The sequence below is a fragment of the Plectrocnemia conspersa genome, unplaced genomic scaffold (genome assembly GCF_051122295.1).
Source record: "Plectrocnemia conspersa isolate PC_06_02 unplaced genomic scaffold, ASM5112229v1 ptg000007l, whole genome shotgun sequence".
NCBI classification, from domain to species: Eukaryota; Metazoa; Arthropoda; class Insecta; order Trichoptera; family Polycentropodidae; genus Plectrocnemia; species Plectrocnemia conspersa.
Genome location: NW_028277171.1, coordinates 1,657,872 through 1,677,580, shown reverse-complemented (window position 1 = coordinate 1,677,580; position 19,709 = coordinate 1,657,872). Strand labels below are relative to the sequence as shown.

The 19,709-nt window shown below is 30.6% G+C and overlaps 1 protein-coding gene across 2 annotated transcripts in view; it reads left to right on the top strand.

The window, feature by feature from the left end:
• Positions 1 to 10,845, top strand: part of galene (potassium two pore domain channel subfamily K member galene) — a 252,063-nt gene extending 241,218 nt beyond the window's left edge. Inside the window, exons 8-13 of one of the 2 annotated variants that reach the window (XM_088188728.1) lie at positions 3,940 to 4,118; positions 4,201 to 4,359; positions 5,004 to 5,371; positions 7,082 to 7,313; positions 7,375 to 7,499; positions 10,215 to 10,845. In XM_088188728.1, coding sequence (XP_088044854.1) covers positions 3,940 to 4,118; positions 4,201 to 4,359; positions 5,004 to 5,371; positions 7,082 to 7,313; positions 7,375 to 7,499; positions 10,215 to 10,562 — 1,411 coding nt within the window. In that variant the 3' untranslated portion in view covers positions 10,563 to 10,845. The remainder of the gene's footprint in view (positions 1 to 3,939; positions 4,119 to 4,200; positions 4,360 to 5,003; positions 5,372 to 7,081; positions 7,314 to 7,374; positions 7,500 to 10,214) is intronic. The other variant, XM_088188727.1, reaches the window with a different exon arrangement.
• The last annotated feature ends 8,864 nt before the right edge of the window (positions 10,846 to 19,709 follow it).

The following is a 19,709-nucleotide window of genomic DNA, read 5'->3' as shown; positions in this document are numbered from 1 at the left end:
TACGGACGTGTGTTTATTATAAAATATGTTTACTTTGTATCTACATAATATTCATTAAAAATGTATAATAATAAAGAAGGGTATTATATGTAATAAAATATTTTAAATTCTATATGATTTTTTTTTTTAAATTAATTAACGCGTCAGATTTTTTAAGCAATTGTAATTTTTGTGAAGAACTTAGTCTCATAAATATAAGCTTAGGCAAAGGGTAATTAAATTACAAGCAAAATTTTATATAGCTTTAAGTATCATGTTTTCACTTTTATCCAAGCAAAGTTTCACTTTTTTAACTATTGATAAACAGCTATGTCACACAGCTTATCTTTCATGAAATAAATGGTTTTTGGAAAAAAAAACAAACTAAAAAGTGGAGGAAGGATAAGCAGCGTTTTCTAATCAAATTCGTGTACTTTTTTACATCGAGATAAATATCGCTATTGCAGTGTATTTTTATTTTTTTTTAGTATAAAAATGTACACTTTTTATATTTTTTAAATTTATTTATACTTTAATCCGCGGACTGCCATTTGACTAAGTAAGGTTCCTACGCGAACAAGCGACACAGAGATATTATCCTTTTCATTTGGTTTGATTTACAGCATTCCCTTTGAAGCCAACTAAAATTGTTTTTCTCTTTTATGCCATTAAAACTAATCTGTCCATTATATTTTCTTATTAGGCAGTATGAAACATATATTTGTATATAATAAATTTAAGTCTGTCAATCAATGAAGCGCTCTAAATTAAAAATTGATAATTAAATAATATGACACATTGGCAGGAGAGAATCGAGACAAAATCGAAAAGCTACTTAAACCATAGCAAATGTTCTTCGTTCACTAATTTTCTGAAAGAGAAAAACAATGCCAAAGAATAATAAAAATAAGATAAAAGTATATTTAACGTATACGTATTGATTTTTAATGCTCATTAATGGTTGTTATCTGGCTAGTATCGAGAGCGTCGTAAAAGCTCTTTACGAGTAATTATTGTTTTATGAGGTCGCGAATTGGCTCGGCAAAGGACCGTTCCCTCCTTTCCGCTTTTGATTTTAACCTCACTAAATTTTGACAGTGGACTTATCGGGCGATTGTTTCGGCCGATTATGTTTAGTGACTCGAAATTAACGATTCGGGACGCAGCCGCCAGATGCATAAAAACGCTTTATAACGTTAATCCACTCGCAAGGGTCGCAACGGGTGTTCGGGTTCGGTCGGAATTAGAAGCGGATTTAAAGAGACCCATTTGCGGCCCTTAACAGAATACGTCTGGAAATTCTAAAATTAACCATAGGATACTTACTGCGGGCCGTAATTCAACTCGAGTATCGTAAAGTTAATACAATTATTAATGGAATATATAACGTTTCCTTTAAAGTAGCGATTTTAAGCAGCGGTTTCACCTCCGCAAATGTTTGAGAGCGGTTTTGTCTAGACAAATATTCGCAGAGTGAGCAGACTTTGCAGAAGAGAGAGCTACATCATAAAAAAATCCTTTAAAAAGCACTGGCGATATTTATTGCGATACAGATCAATTTCACCGTTCGTTTTACTGTCACTTTTCAATTTGGTTTTAACCGAAATTGTCTTTCGTAGCTATCCAAATAATAGTTAATAAATAATAAAAGTACTTTTTATGATAAAGGGCAAAGTAGGTGCCAAATTTAATTATTTTAACTAAATAGTAATGAAAACAGCAGTTTTTCTGTAAATATTTTTAAATATTGTATTCTGTAACAAAATATGCTGTCTCGAGATTTTCCGGAAAATATCAAAATAATATCGATAAATACAAACTAATGAAAATTTATTTACGTATGTGCCATTTTCATAAATCTTTTGAGCTCAGAGCATATTATAGTAACTATACTTTCAACACAAATAAAATAAAGAACCTTAAAATATAAATCAAAATTAGTTTGTAACTAATTTTTAAAATAAATATAATAGGGAAAGTCAAACTTCATGCTAATACGAGATAAAGTTCGAGAGCCACTATATTCTTTTTCTAGTAAATTAACAATGATTTATTTTTTTATATTTTATATTTTATATAGTTGCACACAATATTTAACAACATACGAACAAATAATTGTGCTTTGATTTGATAAATTACAAAGACAGACAGTGGCGTAGCTATGGGGGGCGGGCCGCCCCGGGCGGCACTTGCTTGGAGGCGGCATATTTGCGATGGTTCTTAACGCTAAATGCACTAAAATATACATAAATCTACGAATAACAAGAATTTATTGATAACCAATTTATTATTTCAAGAAATGCTAATTTTATGATAAATGAGGCGGCAATTTTAAGGATCGCCCCGGGTCGCACATACCCTAACTACGTCACTATAGACAGGGATTCACAGAAATAGGTTGTACCGAAAATCAAAATAAGTCGGCAAGCAGCTTTACTTTGATTCTGAAAAATTATTATTAAATTTAATATATAATAAATATTAATTACCTAATCAAATAAATATCAATGTGTAACGTTATCAACATTGTATGTATCTATATATTATATATACACATATGATTTATTCATTTAAACAATATTGAATACATTTTATAAAATTGAATAATGGCTGTCGACACTGAAAATTTATTAATATGATTTTATGATTTAATTTAAATCCTATTAAATAATTTTGCTTTAAATAATAGACTTAAAAGTTTAAGGATTAAAGATGTATGGGTGTATAATTATTTTACCACAACATTAAAATTTACTGTTATAGAAATCCGACGAAATGGTTAATAATAATTTTATTCGAATGTTAATAAGAAAAAAAAATATGTTTAATTATGAATTTTATTTACAAAATACAGATAAATTTAGAATTGAATTTGGAAAACAAAAAGCGGAGGATCAATAAAAAATATAAGTAAAAAGAGGAGAAAGTGCTCCTTAACTTTAACCGTCAGATTAAAATTTTGACTAAATTAGTACTACAAAATTTGTTACAAAACCATTATAGTTGAAAAATTATCAGTTTTAAAATATTTGTTGAATAACGGATAAACAATATATTTTTTATAAAGTTGTATCTAAAAAATCACAATATATAAATTTTAAAATCCAAAGTCAAGATTAAATTTTGTCATAAAACCAAAGTAAGATGACAAAGAAATATTTTAGAATCCCTTTTATTTCGCCTTTTGCTCGTGAGGGTGGAATAATTTTAATATATAAATTTGCTTATCGTAAAAATATATGAAACGACTCACACTTTGCAATATATTGTTGACAGCAAAAATGTGTTTATATTATGAATAAATAGATTAATAGAAACTTAAAAAAAGTGTCGACCATTATCAACTCACAAGCATCATACAATTTTATAATTTGATAAATTATATTACATCGCAGATAAAACTAATGTATTTTTTACTAAGTTGTATCTAGGAAAGATTATATTTTAATCATAATATTTACATTTTAAAGTCCACTGCATCAATATTAAATTTTGACATAAAACCAAAGTAAGAGATAAAATAGCAAAGGAATATTTTTGAGCATGGGACAATTTTAAATTATAAATTTACTTATCGTAAAACACGTTAAACGGCTCACCCGTCTCAATATGTTATTGACAGCAAAAATATGTTTCTACTATGAATCAAAAGATTAACAGAAACTTAATGTTTTTTAAGGGATATTCAAGCATTGTTTAATATACCAAAATAATACATATTTCAGTTGTGGCCTGCTACAAAAAAAGATTATGAAGGACGGTTTTTATAAATAGAATATATAATGAACAAAAATAATCGGTCTTAAGATTTGAAATAAAATTGCAATACTCGACGCGAAAAATTCTGAGTAGCACTGTGTTATAATATACATACATTGAGATTTGGAACACGGATTTGCTTCCTGTGCACAAAATACGATCACATCATGCTCGCATTTGACGTGGGAGTAATATTCCCAGGTACAATGACAGCGCACAATACCCGCCGCGGATGCAGCACCTGAGGGTGTCGCAAATGTCCAGATTCAGTGACGGCATGACTTCTCCTGCGCCGGCGAGTCCCAGGGGTCGGGGTCGAGGTCGACAGCTGAGTCGTGGCCGCGCAGGGACCTTGCGCCAAGTACCTCCCAGGATGGCTAGTCAGTGTCAATGTGCTTAATAATTACTCATCCGCGCAATCGATCCCCTTCGGAATATGTACCGAATTTTCAACGTTTGCAGTGACTCCGTCGCCCCGGGGGTCTGCTGCAGACAGGCGCCAGAAGAGGAGCTCGTCGGAGGCCCGCGCCTACGCCCCTGGAGATGAGCAGGCGCCCCATCGATCATCGGTGCTCTTCGACAGGTTTGCGGCCGAGGATGATTATCTGCCTGTCGCCAAGGGTGAGTAAACAATGACACCTTTCATCCCGATTCTCGTGGGATACTAAACAAATACGCCGATATCTTAAACAAACTTGAAAAAGCGATATCACACGCAGATACTTCTTTTTGTCAATTTGCTTCTTAGCCAGCACCAAAGAGATCATATCGCATCTTTCGAAAAAGTCAATGCACATTCTTCAACCGTCACTAAGAAACAAAAGCACACGTAACTTAAGAGTATATTGTTATATTGTAGATATGTAATATAAATATTTTTATATACCTGAAGGCTTTAATCATCAATATTTATTTTGGTAATATATAAGCTAAGTTCGTTCATCGTCTTAGAACATAGACATCAAAAATATATTTACAGTTTTTTTCTAATAACAATACATTTTAAAATAAATTAACCTAGCTCTTTAAAGCAAATTATTTTTGGTAAATTAAAATAAAATATACGTTCTTATATAATACTCAATATTTTACATTCCTGAAAACTTTTATGAACCACTATCGATATATTAAAAATGTGGTTAGCTTGAGAAAACGTTTATTCAAAAAAAAATATTTTGATAAATAAATAACACTTGTTTGTTTTTCATCTCCATGGAAAAAAACAAAAAATACGCTATATGAATTATTTTCAAATATTCAAACAGTAGGCAGAAACATTCAGCAGCCTCTGGACTTGGAGATGGACGACGAGCTAATCACTTCTAGAAGCAAATCGCTGCCTCGACAATCTCGCAAGGACTACTACATGGAGGACGATATCAGAACCGGAGCGATCCCCAAGAGAGAGCGCAGTCCCAGATTCGACCTGGAGCGAGCTTATCGGCAAGATTGCTACGACAGTCGCGATTACAGAAGCAGCAGAGACATTTTCAACATCAAAGATTTTATGCTGGATATCGACGAGTTCAGAAACGACCGGCGTCAAAAGCTCGACAAGGATTTGGACCTGCGCAGGGATCGCAACCGACTTAGCTTGGATGCGAACGAAGCGGCCGACAGACGAAACAGACTCGTAAGCCGACTTCGTATATTCGCTTACGATAAATAACACAGCTTTGTCTAACTTATCTCGCAACTATATATTAATGTAATATAACTAAGGGCATCTTAGGGAGAGAGTCAGATATGAGTTCCAAATGAAAAATAAAAACATACTATTTTACAGAATAAAAAGAGCCGTAAAATACAATAAAATAGGAAAAATAACATATACACATTATCAACGCATGTTTATAAATAACAAACTAAATTGAGAGTTTTGGCTCATTTATTTAACTGTTAAACTGAAGTATTTTTTTTATTTAAAAATAAAGTATCATACAAATCAATGTGCAATAATCAGCAAAGAGATTAAATAAACAGGCTGCTTCATTGCGCTGTCATTTCAGTAAAGAAAATGTCGAGATTTTTTCAATTAATGTAAGCATTTCAACGTTATTTTCTTTAAGAGAAAGCAACACCTTAATTAGGACGCAAAGTGCAACATTAAAATGTTGTATTAATATACTGTTAATTCAATCAAATTTTCATCACTCAATTTGAGTGATGATATTTTTTTAATATTTCTATTATTTAAATATTTACTAAAAGCTACATTTTTTTAAATATTATTCCCCGTCTAATGCAGACATTTCCATTCTTACATTATTATTTAATTTCAGTATGAAAAATAATTTATTTTTACTATACTCACATTTACAACTTCAACGAAAAATACTATTGTGAAACGCATTAATCTTAATTACATCATTAACCTTTTAAACGCCAGCAACTTTTTAGTGAGTCATCAGTAATTTCTCTTCACGGGAGAATATCTCTTTCTAAGAATAAATATAAAATACTTGATTTATCGATAAATGAAGCTAGAACAATAAACTTTAATAATTAAAAAATATAATTTGAAAATAATTCGTTAACATTTTTAAAAAAAAAAATCAACAAATATAGCTGGCATTTAGATCGTTAAAAGCAATATTATTATTTTTTTATTGAGATTGAATTTTCCGGTGAATTATCTAATATAATACAGTATGTTGGTAGTTATTGGTGCTATGTTAGTACATAATAGGGATTCTGCGTCGAGACAAACCGAGAATTTTAAGGATTTTTTGCAGTTTCTAGTCTTGAGAATTTCAAAAAAATATCCTGTAAATATAGACTTGTACAGAGTTTTTAATAAAATCTGCATAAATTAAAATTATTAGAAACACAATTTTTCGACGATTAATAAAAATACGATATACGTGTTATTCCTAGAGCAACTCAGAATAGAGATCTTCTAGCCAAATACGTTCGGTCTTTGACATTAAAGGATATACAACACGTTACAAGCCTTACAGAACGGGAAATAATATTACTTACTGCATTTTACACCAAGAAAATTCGTGTGCAAAAAATTGTAAAATGACTAATATTATCTCAGCGACATTTTATAAAATCTCAAGGAAATCATTGCCAATTTAAAAAAAAATGAATGATTTGGAATTATTTTTAACACAAAAGTTCGTTGCTTAATTTGGGATAAAAGGATAAAGCACTTTTATGAATTAAAAGAGGAAATTAAGCTATTCTTGGTGATGAAGAAGATCAATTTTCTGGAATGGATATGTAATTGAATATTAACTAATTTAATTTAAATTATTAAAAACGGGTCTTTGCGAGCCATGCTTCACTTATCCTTTTGCAAGGTCTTGTGCCATTATTTTCGACGTTTTTTGTTCAGAAGCGATCTCCGGAGCCGAGTAGGGATCGAGAGCCGAGAGACGACAGGTTCTCTTCGCTAGACGGCAGGCATCGAAGTCGATTCGAGATTTATAACGACGACAACGAGGAAGAGGACGAGTTCGAAAACGATCAAAATTATGAAGAGGATCCGGAAAATTTAGCTAGCGAAACCGAGAGGGAGATGGCCGCGCAAAAAGCGGCCAAGCAGAGGAAGCGAGAGAAACTCAGCGGTAATCCGACTCTTACCTTTCCGGACGATCTCCGAACGATCCTCATACCTTTTTTTTGCAGCTCCTTCGGCGAGGATCATGTCTCCGATGGGCGTAGCCGTACACCGCCAGGCCAGGTACATGGAAGACTTCGACATCGAATACGCGGGTAACGACGACGGCTATTACCAGTCTAACAAGAGTCAGGTATTGCGCAACTGAATAATACAAAATTTATAATATTAACGAAAACTATCTACGACAAACATAATTAATACATACAAAGTTACGATTTTGCCTCAAGCGTATGAATAACGCGAGGGTGTGAGGCGTAAACTTCGCGGTATTGTACATTCATTATAGAGCGACCGCCTGCCTGAGGCTTTTAGTTATTGGAGATGATGAGTGCAAAGCGGGAAATAATGAGTGCGTTGTAGAAATTATTTTTTCGTAAATGCATACGTATGGCAAAGGCCGCAAAATTTAAAAAGATTTGTGCGTAAAAAAATTCTTATCCTAATATCAATTATAGAACATATTTGCTTACCTAACTTTTTTCAAGGTATTAAAATTTTTATATTTATTTTTATTAGTGGTATTTTTTTAATAACAAGCAATCAAATTTAACTTGATATTAAAAGTTCTTCAAAATTCATCTTTTAAAAAAAAATTCATGCCGATAGGATAAAAACTACGACAGTTATCATGTCTAAACGTTCTGGTTTATCGACTTTTATTAGTATAAATATTAGTAAAAATAAACATTTAAATTTAAAAAAAAAAAAAAAAATTAAATGTAAATTAAGCTTTTTAACACTTTTTGCATACAACATTTTTCAGTAGGATTTCATTTTGCAAAGTTATGACACTTTAATTTTTTTTCATACAAAACGTATAGGGGTTCTCGGTAGTTCTATACGATACTAAAAATTTAATTTTTAATCTTTAAAACTAAGCAGTTAAGAGCGTTAACTCTTATGAAAATCTCAAAATGGCTCTTATGGGGGTCCGATCGAACTTATACATCGCTTGTTTTAAAGCAAAAAACTATTTTTTTAAATATTTTATTTGGATGTAGCTTAGGCTTTTAAACGTTTCATGTATAGCAATCTTTTCGTTAAAATTTAAACCTACTGAGTTACAAGTGTTTAAATTTTTATACTTGTCGCCATTTTGCAAAAAATTGACACATTGAATTTTGCTAACAAACATACACAGGGTACTTAAGAATTCTATACTGTCACAAAAATTCAACTTTAAATATGTATAAATAAGCTTACACTGACCTTAACATATTTTTACTTCTCGCTTTTCTTAGGAGTTATAAAGAAATTTTAAAATAATAAAACATATATGTAATATATTTATACAAAGAAAACTGATGATTTATTATAATGGATGCGAATAATCGAAGGACCAAAACGAACTGATGATAATTAATAATTTTTAATTTTTTTTTAATATTTTTTTTTTTTTTAATTTTGTGAAAGTTAATTTAAAATCGTCGATAAATTCATAGTAAGTGCCTAAAGCATTAATTTTAATGGAAAGTGTTATATGATTGATAGCAAATTCGACTGCCTTTAATATTATATAAAAAACTTTATTTTATTTAAAAAAAATCAAACATCTGGTACGGACTCGTTCTTTTATGCAGTGATATAAAAAATGCAACGGTTGTAAAACATTTTAAAATATCCGTGCAAGTTGATTTTTTAACTACAAATTAAATAAAATTTCGTTATGGTATATTTAAATATCACAAATCCTAAGATAGTTAAATATTTAAATATCAGGGCTAATCAATCTTTTGTTGTCATTTAGTATGTGTATATAAAGTATTGAAATCTTATCGTAATAATTATTAAACTTGTCGACATAATTTTGCGGGTAGCAGTTTGCTCAAATAATAATCAACTGTCGCCATGGCCACGCGAAGGTCTTGTATAATTGACGAATACTAAAGTAGCTCAGATTTCTCACTCGAGTAGTATAATATATTAAATTGTATATATAGGAATATACCAATTATTTTATTTTATCCCGACTTGAAATAATATACGTCGAGTTGACGGGATGTTTACAAGAAACGCAAATAATGTAACCATCTATTCGAAACGTTTCCGAGAGTTGAAATAAACGCGTCGATTTAGCAATACTATCTAGCGTATTAAGTCATCAAATTGCCTATATTTTTAGCTCGAGCTAATTAAGAATATATTTTTAGAAGAAGTCGTGGTTAAAGCCGAGCAGAGACAGACCATAATTACGTTATGATGTCGAAACTATCGGCGATTATATGTAATACGTGGGTGGTAAAGTGGGCGGTTGAGAGGATTGTCCACGCGGTACTTGCACACTATGAGAGATATTCTTGCTCAAAGAATTGTAACAATATACGTCCTGGCCCTTCGTCTGAAAATAGAGACTGAGTGGGTCGCCTGATTAATATTATCAACACACAATTCACAGTTGACCGCTTAATACGAAATGTGCGTATTTTTTTCACCAATAGTGAATTTTGAACACATTTATTTTTGGTCATTGTACCACTCCAGTTAGAATTCGTATAAAAGTGATATGCATCTTTGAAACTAATGTCGAAATGTGCTTACATTCAATATATAATTTATCTAACTCGGATATACCGTTATTGCCTCTTGTTCATACAAACAGTTTTTCGTCAACAAACATGTTTTTCAATAATATATCTTGTACATATGACGATGTTTACAAAACATAGTTTAATAATAATAAATAATATTAAAAAAACATTTTTAGGAATATTACTAGTCGTTTTTTGTTGTACACCACTGTGTTCGATCATTAAAAAATAAATTCAATATACATTAGACATAAAAATTTTCAACGCTGACTTATATCGCTGTAAATTGCATTTCGTAAATATCGTTTCGTTTTCAGATAAAGCCAGTGCCCATCTGGTTGTGCGTCTTCCTAGTGGTATCTTACATCATTGCTGGAGCGTTCCTCTTCTCTCAGTGGGAGCACTGGTCCTTCTTGGACTCGGCTTACTTCTGCTTCATCACCCTAACGACGATCGGCTTTGGTGATTTCGTCCCGGCGCAAGGAGTGAAAGCGAACTCGGAGATATCCATAGCTCTGTGTTCATTGTATCTCTTGTTCGGTATATCTCTACTAGCCATGTCGTTCAACTTGGTGCAAGAGGAGGTGATAGCCAACGTCCGCTCCGTGGCCAAGAGGTTGGGCATCATCAAACCGGAGCTGGGAGAGGAGAGCGACGATGAATAGCACCATAAAATAAACGTTACCAGTGCAAGTTGTGAAATACTGCACACCAATATCAGTGCTCATAGTAGGGATTGCCAAACTTGAATTGCTTTATTTAATATAAATAACGTTAAGAACAAAAATATGTACTATATATATATATTTATGTATTAATTTTTATTTATTATATTATCAAAAATGAATTGATATAAAAACGTTTTTATTTTATAAAAATCCATAACCTAAATAATTCCATTATATAATATTATAGTTTAAAATATACCATTTTACATTTATTTTTCAAATACAGATTATTAATTAAATCAACCGTTCTTTTCATTTATCGTTTAAATTGCCTTGTCAATGCACCTACAATGACACTCAAAGATTCTATTAGATTATTATTAATTAGAACAATGTGTAATTTATCACATATATTATAAGATATTCTACGCGTTAGATAGGTTTTGTGAGCTTATCAAATATTCAAATATTCGATTATTCTGATTTTCAAGTATATGAATATTCGTTAAATATTCGTTTATACTATATTAAATAAAATTTGAAAAATTTCTAAGAATAAAACAATTTATATACTTTAGCATCACATGTCATTTTTTCTCTCAATATACACGAGTGACTAGTGCCGCTCCAAAATCAATATTTTTTTATGCACTTTTATTTTGTTCAAAAATGCGGGACAATGAGACACAACTTCTCAACATTCAAAAAATATGTGTGAATAAAAAAAATATATATTTTTTAATTCAACAAGTTCTTTATTTATATGTTAATAAATTTATATAATTTTTGGAAGTAGTACATTATTTATAATGTTTAGTACTTAACCTAAGTTATTACCTTAATCTACACTATAGATTAAAGTAATAATTTATGTATAACAACAAACGAATTCTGTAAATTTCGGTCATTGTAGACACCGCCGATAAACATTATATTCACAAATATATCCGCAAAGAAGCTTTTTTGAACTTTTTATTTATAAATAATTAGACTAAGATAATAATTTTATAAAACTAAAAATGTTGTAGATTCTATTAAGAAACTAAAAATATTGTCATTTCTATAACATTTTTAGTATCCTAAAATTAAATTTTGACAAAATCCTCTTTGTGGATATAATGATTATCGGCGGTATCTACTATGACCGAAATTCTCAGAATTTGTTCGTTAAACGAGATAAAATGATGAAAAGGCCCACTTTTTAATATCGTTTAACGCTTATCGCAAAAACGACTTTTACTTACATATATAAATTTAATATTTAATAAAAATACATTAATATTTAATTATTTTACCTTTTTTTATAATTATTGATATTTTCGCCATAATACATGTCTGATAAAAATTTAATTTATGATTTTTTTTAGCGGGTAACTAAAGGTACTAGTATATAATTTAATAACCCGTGAGTAAAATTATCTATTACTGATCAAGATGATTGTTTTATTTTATTTTTTACTTTGATAATCTTTTTCAAATTAATAAAAATTACGTTTTACAAATTTCCCTTACTAGTCTATGATAGTATGATATTATTTTTAGACATGATCTTTATATATTTTTTAATTATTTTTAGCAATTTTAAAAGTGTCTAAAGTAGTTATAATATGTATATATTTGTGTATTAATATCACTGGCATAGATATTTCTTACTAAATGTAAAATAACGCATATAAATTAGGCGCGTACGGTGAGATAAATTCTCTTTTGCTCGCTCGTGTGTTAAGTGACGAGAGTGAGTGAGAGATAACACGCTCACTCTTGTCACTTAACACGCGAGCGAGCGAAAGGGAATGTATCGCACCGTTCGCGCCTGATATAAATGTTAATTCGAAACAGTCGATATTATTGGCGTTTCAGACTTATTCGACAATGTTACTCCTGCGAGTTATCTAAAATACTCTGTATTCTTGATTGAGTCGGTCCATCTTAAGCAGAAACTTCTTCCTCTTATTACTTCAACTTTTCTAGTCGCGAGCCTTTCGACGTTGTCACTTTCGTCCCCGGCTCTAAGCGGACTTATATTAACTAACCCCGACACGTGCTGGAGAATATTGCACACGGAAATATTTATCGCGACGCGGGAGAAAAAACAGGTAGAAAAAGGGTAGAATATATGAATCACATCACAATGACTCGACACGTGTCCGCCCGAAACGCGTTATATTATTAAAGAGCTGCCGTCACGTTCTGTTTTAATATTTCGCACAGGGGGAAAATAAATATAAAAAAGAGAAAAATTAATTTCCATCCCGTTTTATCGAGCATCCTTAATCACGACGACGAGGCTGAATTCTTCGCGTAATTAATATACAATCTCGCTATGGCGAAGGGGAGTACAGCGGGAAGTATTTTAAGAATAATGGCGGTCGTAATTAATACGCGGCTCGTTTTAACGAATAGCTATTGGCCGCACCTTGGCCGCTACTTCATCTCGAACAAATCTGTTTCGTCTAGATCGGGACCTTTGTGCTCAGATGCACAATTATAAATAAACACGTTGAAACTAGAACGCTGACAAAAACATCACAAAGCTCTCTAAAATTGTTTGCAGGTGAACTTCTCGGGTTTGTCCAAAGAATCGATTCGAAGAAACGGTTTCTAGTGTAATCCCTGCTGGATACCAATTGTATAGTAAAAGCAATATTAATAGACAACATTAAAAAATGTTGCCAATGACTAAAAAAATATCCTAAAAAGCTGTTTATTTTTCTGATAGATTTATTTATTCTGACTTCCTAATAAAGTTTTTTTATCGTCTGCAATATAAAGATACATCTTTTAATCGCACATTAAAGTAAATTAGAAGTATTGCATAAAGTAATAAAGTTGAATATATGCATTTCGTATACATAAACATCCACTGTTTTTTAAATCATTTCCGTTACGTAAAAAAACAATAACCAATAGTCTGTTTCCTCCCCGAATCATCGCATTGGCCAAACGATCGAGAACGGGAAGGGTAAAATACTTTTTCTAAAACAGGGCGTACTAAATTAATTTACGGAAGACAACTCTATCGCTTTACTTTTGACTTTCAATAAACGAGAGTAGGGTCAGCCTCGCACCAAGCGTCGTTAAGGCGAGTATCGACCGAGACAAGCAACCGCTTTCTACTACCGAGTGAGACCATGATCAACTAAGTAGTAGCTGGAATCCGAAGTGTTCGACCAGATCTTCTGGAAGACTACATGACGTAAGACTAGTAAATATTTATATATATATATATATATATATATATATATATATATATATATATATATATATATATATATATATATATATATATATATATATCAGTGGCGTACGGTGGGTGTTAATATTGGGTGTGCTATAAAAAAATAAAAAAAACGTACATTTTTTCATTTTTATTAGCCGAGGTTTTGGCATGCCTAAACTGCCTTACAGCTTTTTTCCATATATAAATAAATAAATAAACATCAAACCTAATCTAAAATATTATTATATCAAATTTCCAATAAACATAAAATTATAATTATTTATATATAAAATCTAATCTTCTTTCTTTAATCATGAATTTTTCTATCACGCTGTCATAAAAAGTGCTCTTCTTTTTAATATCCATAAGGATTCCTTTTTCTATTGAAATCAAGCTAAGGCCACATAGCCTTTCTTGGCCTTGGGTACTTCGATAACAATTATTAATTCGTTTCAGAGCAGAAAATGAACGTTCTGTTGAAGCAGTACTGCTTGGAAGAGTTAATATTAGTTTGCCTAATTTATCTATTTCCTGAAAACCTGACTCAAGATTATTTGTGTTCATTAATTGTACAAGCTCATGAACAGATTTCTCTGCAAATTCAGGTAAATGATAATGAACAGCAAGCTCATTTTTTAAACTTATATAATCAAATAATGTTCCATAGAATTGTTGCAGTTTGGTAAGTAATTCCTTTGGAAATTTTCCTTTATATTGCTCATATTTTTCTTTCTCCAGAAGGTGAAAATATTCCAATTTGGACATTGAAGAAAAACGGTATTCAATTTGCTTACATATATTATCAACTATTGTATTAAATAGTTGGCTAAACGCGTGCTTTTCTTCAACAAGCAAATCATTACTCAGTCTTGGATAATTTTCTTCCGTTACATAAGAATCCCATAATGTTTCATAATTATTTTCCTGTTCATGTCTGAGTTGTTGCAAAATTTCGGTAACTTTCTTACAGCAATATAATATGTCAAAAGATTTGGATTGTAAAATGTTGTATAACACATCAGTTTGTCCAAAAAGGTTTGAAAATATGTGGAGAAGTTTTCTGGTTTCAAAATCTTCCAAAAAGCTAAGAAAACCTCGTGCTTTTATTACAGTGTCGGGGTCCCATAGTTCACAATTTTTCACGACGTCTCGAAAAAAGTCCATAAATTCATTTCTGTATTTTTGCACTGTGTTACTTAATCGTGATGTGTAATTCCATCTTGTAGGTGTAACAGAAGGAAGTCTTCTACCTACAAACTCTTGTAAAGCATTTATTCGTTTGGAAGATTTAGAAAAGAATGCAGACAATCCATTTAAAGTTTGAAAGAATGATTTTCACACTTTTATATTGGAAAGACCTTGTTGTAATGTTAAATTCAACATATGAGTATAGCAGTGTGTAAAAATGGCCAATGGATAAACTTCGAGTACTTTGGCTTGCAAACCATTAATATGCCCACTCATTACACTCGCCCCATCATAAGTCTGTCCAACTAATTTTTCTTGAATTTGAAATTCTTCAATTATATTTACAACGTGGCAAAATAAGCCATCGGCTGTTTTATCAGAGCTAACGTCTGTAAAGCCAAAAAACCGCTCGTAAACTTTACCTTCATAAACAAAACGCAAAACTGTCGAGAGCTGTGAGTTCGTCATTATATCTGAAGTTTCGTCAAGAATAATAGCGACAAAATTTGCTGAATTTACTTCTTCCTTAATATGATCTTTAATAACATCACCATTCGCTTCAATTATGTCATTCTGTATGGATGGGGAAGTACCACGAAACACCGTTGCAGTATTTAAATGAGTATCCAAAACAGAATCGTATTCTCGAAGTGCATTTAAAAATTCAAGGTAATTTCCTTTGTTTAGTGAATTACAGGATTCATCGTGGCCTCGAAAAGGTTGTTCTTGTTTTCCTAGATATACTACTGCGTCAATCATTCCTTTTAATATTTCTCTATTTTTATGAACTTGTTCATTATGTTGACTTATATTAGCTTTACGTTGAGCGTCAATCATGACTTCAATTCGTTGTTTTCCAAACATTTTGAGAGAAAAAAATGATTGAACGTGTGACTGCGCTCTTTTGTGTTTTTTCAGTGCCGTTATCAGATGACTAAGGTCAGCAAATCCACTTTTATTCCACACGCTGCTTTCTTTGGAAAACAATAAACATGGCCAACAGAACAATCTAGATCGAAGTTCGCAGCCTGTTAACCACTCAGTTCGTTCATATGATGAAAATGAAAAATGTCTTGTATATTCACATTTATTGTCTTTATGCTTCATAAATAAATTGGGAAGAGGTGGACGTGGTTTGCCAATTTTGATGATCTTCAATTTAATTTCATAACTTCTTTTTGAAAATAGATTATTCAAAATATCTTCAACGGTATTCTTCATCATTATTGGGGTAAATAAAAAAATATAATCTAGAATAGAAAATTAAATATTGATCATATGTAAATAAGATAATAAACTATTTTACGCCAAAATATAAAAAATGAGTGACCTGTTATTGTGATATAATGTAATAAAAAAGCAGCGACGGACGCAAGAGTTTTTGAAGTACGCGCACCAAATTCGAGACCAATTTTACCACTGAGCGCTGCCAGCCGACAGATCGACTTCAGCCGTTAAATCTCGGAACAATTTACTTTAGTCGGCGGCCGCGCGCAAGGTCGGCGCGTTATATGTGTTGTTCCAAAACGATCGCTCGCGCGAAAACGTTCAGAGCGAATGACAAATACCAATGCATACTATACACTGCATATTAAAATTTTATAATTTTACATACTACTGTATGCAAAATGATGTCGCTTTACGCCCTAAATTTTCTAAATTTCTAAATTTATATTTTAGATGGTTTTGCGGGTGTGCGCCGCACACCTAGCACACCCTGAATATACGCCCCTGATATATATATATATAATATATATAAAATATTTATATATATATATATATATATATATATATATATATATATATATATATATATATATATATATATACAAATAATTTTTCTACTACCGAGTGAGACCATGATCAACTAAGTAGTAGCTGGAATCCGAAGTGTTCGACCAGATCTTCTGGAAGACTACATGACGTAAGACTAGTAAATATTTATATATATATATATATATATATATATATATATATATATATATATATATATATATATATATATATATATATATATATATATATATATATATATATATATATATATATATATATATATATATATATATATATATATATATATATATATATATATATATATAATATATATAAAATATTTATATATATATATATATATATATATATATATATATATATATATATATATATATATATATATATATATATATATATATATATATATATATACAAATAATTTTAAAAATGATGCGTGAATTTTACGAATGACTTTTTCGTTATTCATATGCTTTATATCATGGCTGCTCAACCTTTTAATAGTGGCGATCTATCTTTATACAAAATCATCGCGATCTACCAATATGGTAAGTAATATTTTTTATTTTTTTACAAATAAAAAATGCTTATTAAATATTTTAATAAATCAAAATATTAATTTTAAATATATTCATATTAAAATAATTGAAACATAGGAAATATTATATACTATGTAAATATTATACAATATTGTTAACGAAATTATTGATATGCCTAAATATATCAAATATTTTTCCAGAAATAATCATAAACAATGTTCAATATATTCATCACTCAAATAATTTCGTATATCAGATTTCATAATGTCAGAAAATGTGGATTTAGCCAAATATGTAGAGCCAAAAAAAGACATTTATTTTTGTACCGCGTTTATTATTATGTATTTATTTTTAGTGTGTTTCCAAATACAATGTATTTTAAATATAAATTATTCTAAAATTTTATTATTTTCAATTTTAATTCATTTTGATTTGCTTTGAATATTGTAAAAATTTGACTTGCATTTTTTTCTATGTTGATACTTTTTTTAATGGAATTTAATTTTTTTTTTAAAATCATCGAATCGCATCTTAAATTGCTTTTTAACCTTTTTTGGGTCGAATCATATTAAGAAATATACGCAAATAGTTCGCAGCTCTTTTTATTTAATGAATTAAAAATTTAGTTTTTTTGAACATAAACATATCACTTTACTTCCTAAAATTAAATAAACATGTCAGTTTACATTTAAAGTATTTTTATATATTATTAAAAATTTTAATATGTATTGAATATTCTGTTTAAATTGTGCTCGTCATGACATGCATAGATCTGCGGTGAAAATGTTAATATAAAAAACATGACAGATAACTTAATAAAGATATTTAAACGTTTAACGTTTGAGTACAACTTCTGGGATGAAGTGATTTAATGTACGTACGTACACGCCAACTCTGGTATTCCACTTTTACATGCGCTAAAACAATATATGGAGTTTATAAACTTTGAATACAGAACGTCGCGTCTGCTCTATAAGTGGCCAGCGAACAAACACGCAATTAGCTAACGACCACGACACAAAGCGCCACGCAGTGGATTATTCTGTAACTAGGTGAGCGGCCTTATTCAAGGATCTGTAGCATATCTGTATTTCTTTATATCAGGGATTGATTGTGTATTTTATATTTTCAGGTTACATTAGTCAAAATAAATACATTTTGAGAATGGAGAAAAGATCAATTTAAAATCATGCCGCATTAAGAATCCAGCGATAGATTTAATTTTTCTTATGATCTTTATCCTGTGCCCTTATGTTTCACATATTTTAATAAATATTAGTTATTTAATATTCTTTCTATTTAATAAAAATAAAATAATTTAATCTATTCCAAGAAAGAAGTATATTTTTTATAATTGTTTTGCAATGTTAACATAAATTTAAAGTATTTTTTAATTGCAAACTATTGTTTGTCGGTAAGTCAAATATATAAAAAAATAAAAAGTAATGTTTATATAAAATAAGATTAGAATTTACCGTTTATATAATATAAATCTTTATATAATATTTGTATATAGTCAATCTGAATGAATAATATACAAAAAAAATACTGTAAAGAAACAATTTTACAACATATATTTTACCTATTTAAGTGTGATAAAGTAATTTATATTTTTTTATGAACATGAGTTATTTAAATATTTATTGATTAAATTTATCAGAATAAAGATGCTATAAAAAAATTACGAAATATTGTTATAAAGATGCTGAATTAAGAAAGCTTAAGAAAAGATCATCTTACGGATTTTTAATACTGAGTTTTTATCCTAACTCTTCATTAGGATTTTAAATTATTTCACAATTATATTTTATATAAAATAAAAATCACTTATATGTTATTCCATCTTTCTATTGTGGTGACCACACATATAAGCACATTCAAAAGGGCGATTGTCTCATTGTTAATGACCGTGACCAAAAACGTTCATTCATTATCAATGAGACAAACATCATGGCACAAGAAAGGTTTCTTTTGACAACACACAACACGGGTCGTTAAGAGAATTCCTTTTGTGACAAAACGGTACGGACGCAATCAATCACTACAATGCAAACCTTTTCGAAGAATTCAAAAGTCTGGAGCCAAGCAGAAAACTGGCTTTCGAAATACATAACAGATTTCTCGAATTCTAAGAAGCCACTGTAGTGATTGGCTAGGAGATCGATGCAGAATCGTGATTGGCCAGCTAGCGTGCATCCCCCTGAAGGGTATAAGCTCGGACTCCGACGAGAAGAGAGCAGACGGTCCACAGTACTTGAGGCAGACGGTCCGAGATACGAGATGGCTTTGGCACGAGACAAGAGACGTCACCAGACAGTAGAACCAGCGACGCAGACGACCAGAGAGCCAAGATCTACCAGCAGCCATCCGGAGGAACCAGCCACACCTGAAGATCACACCTGA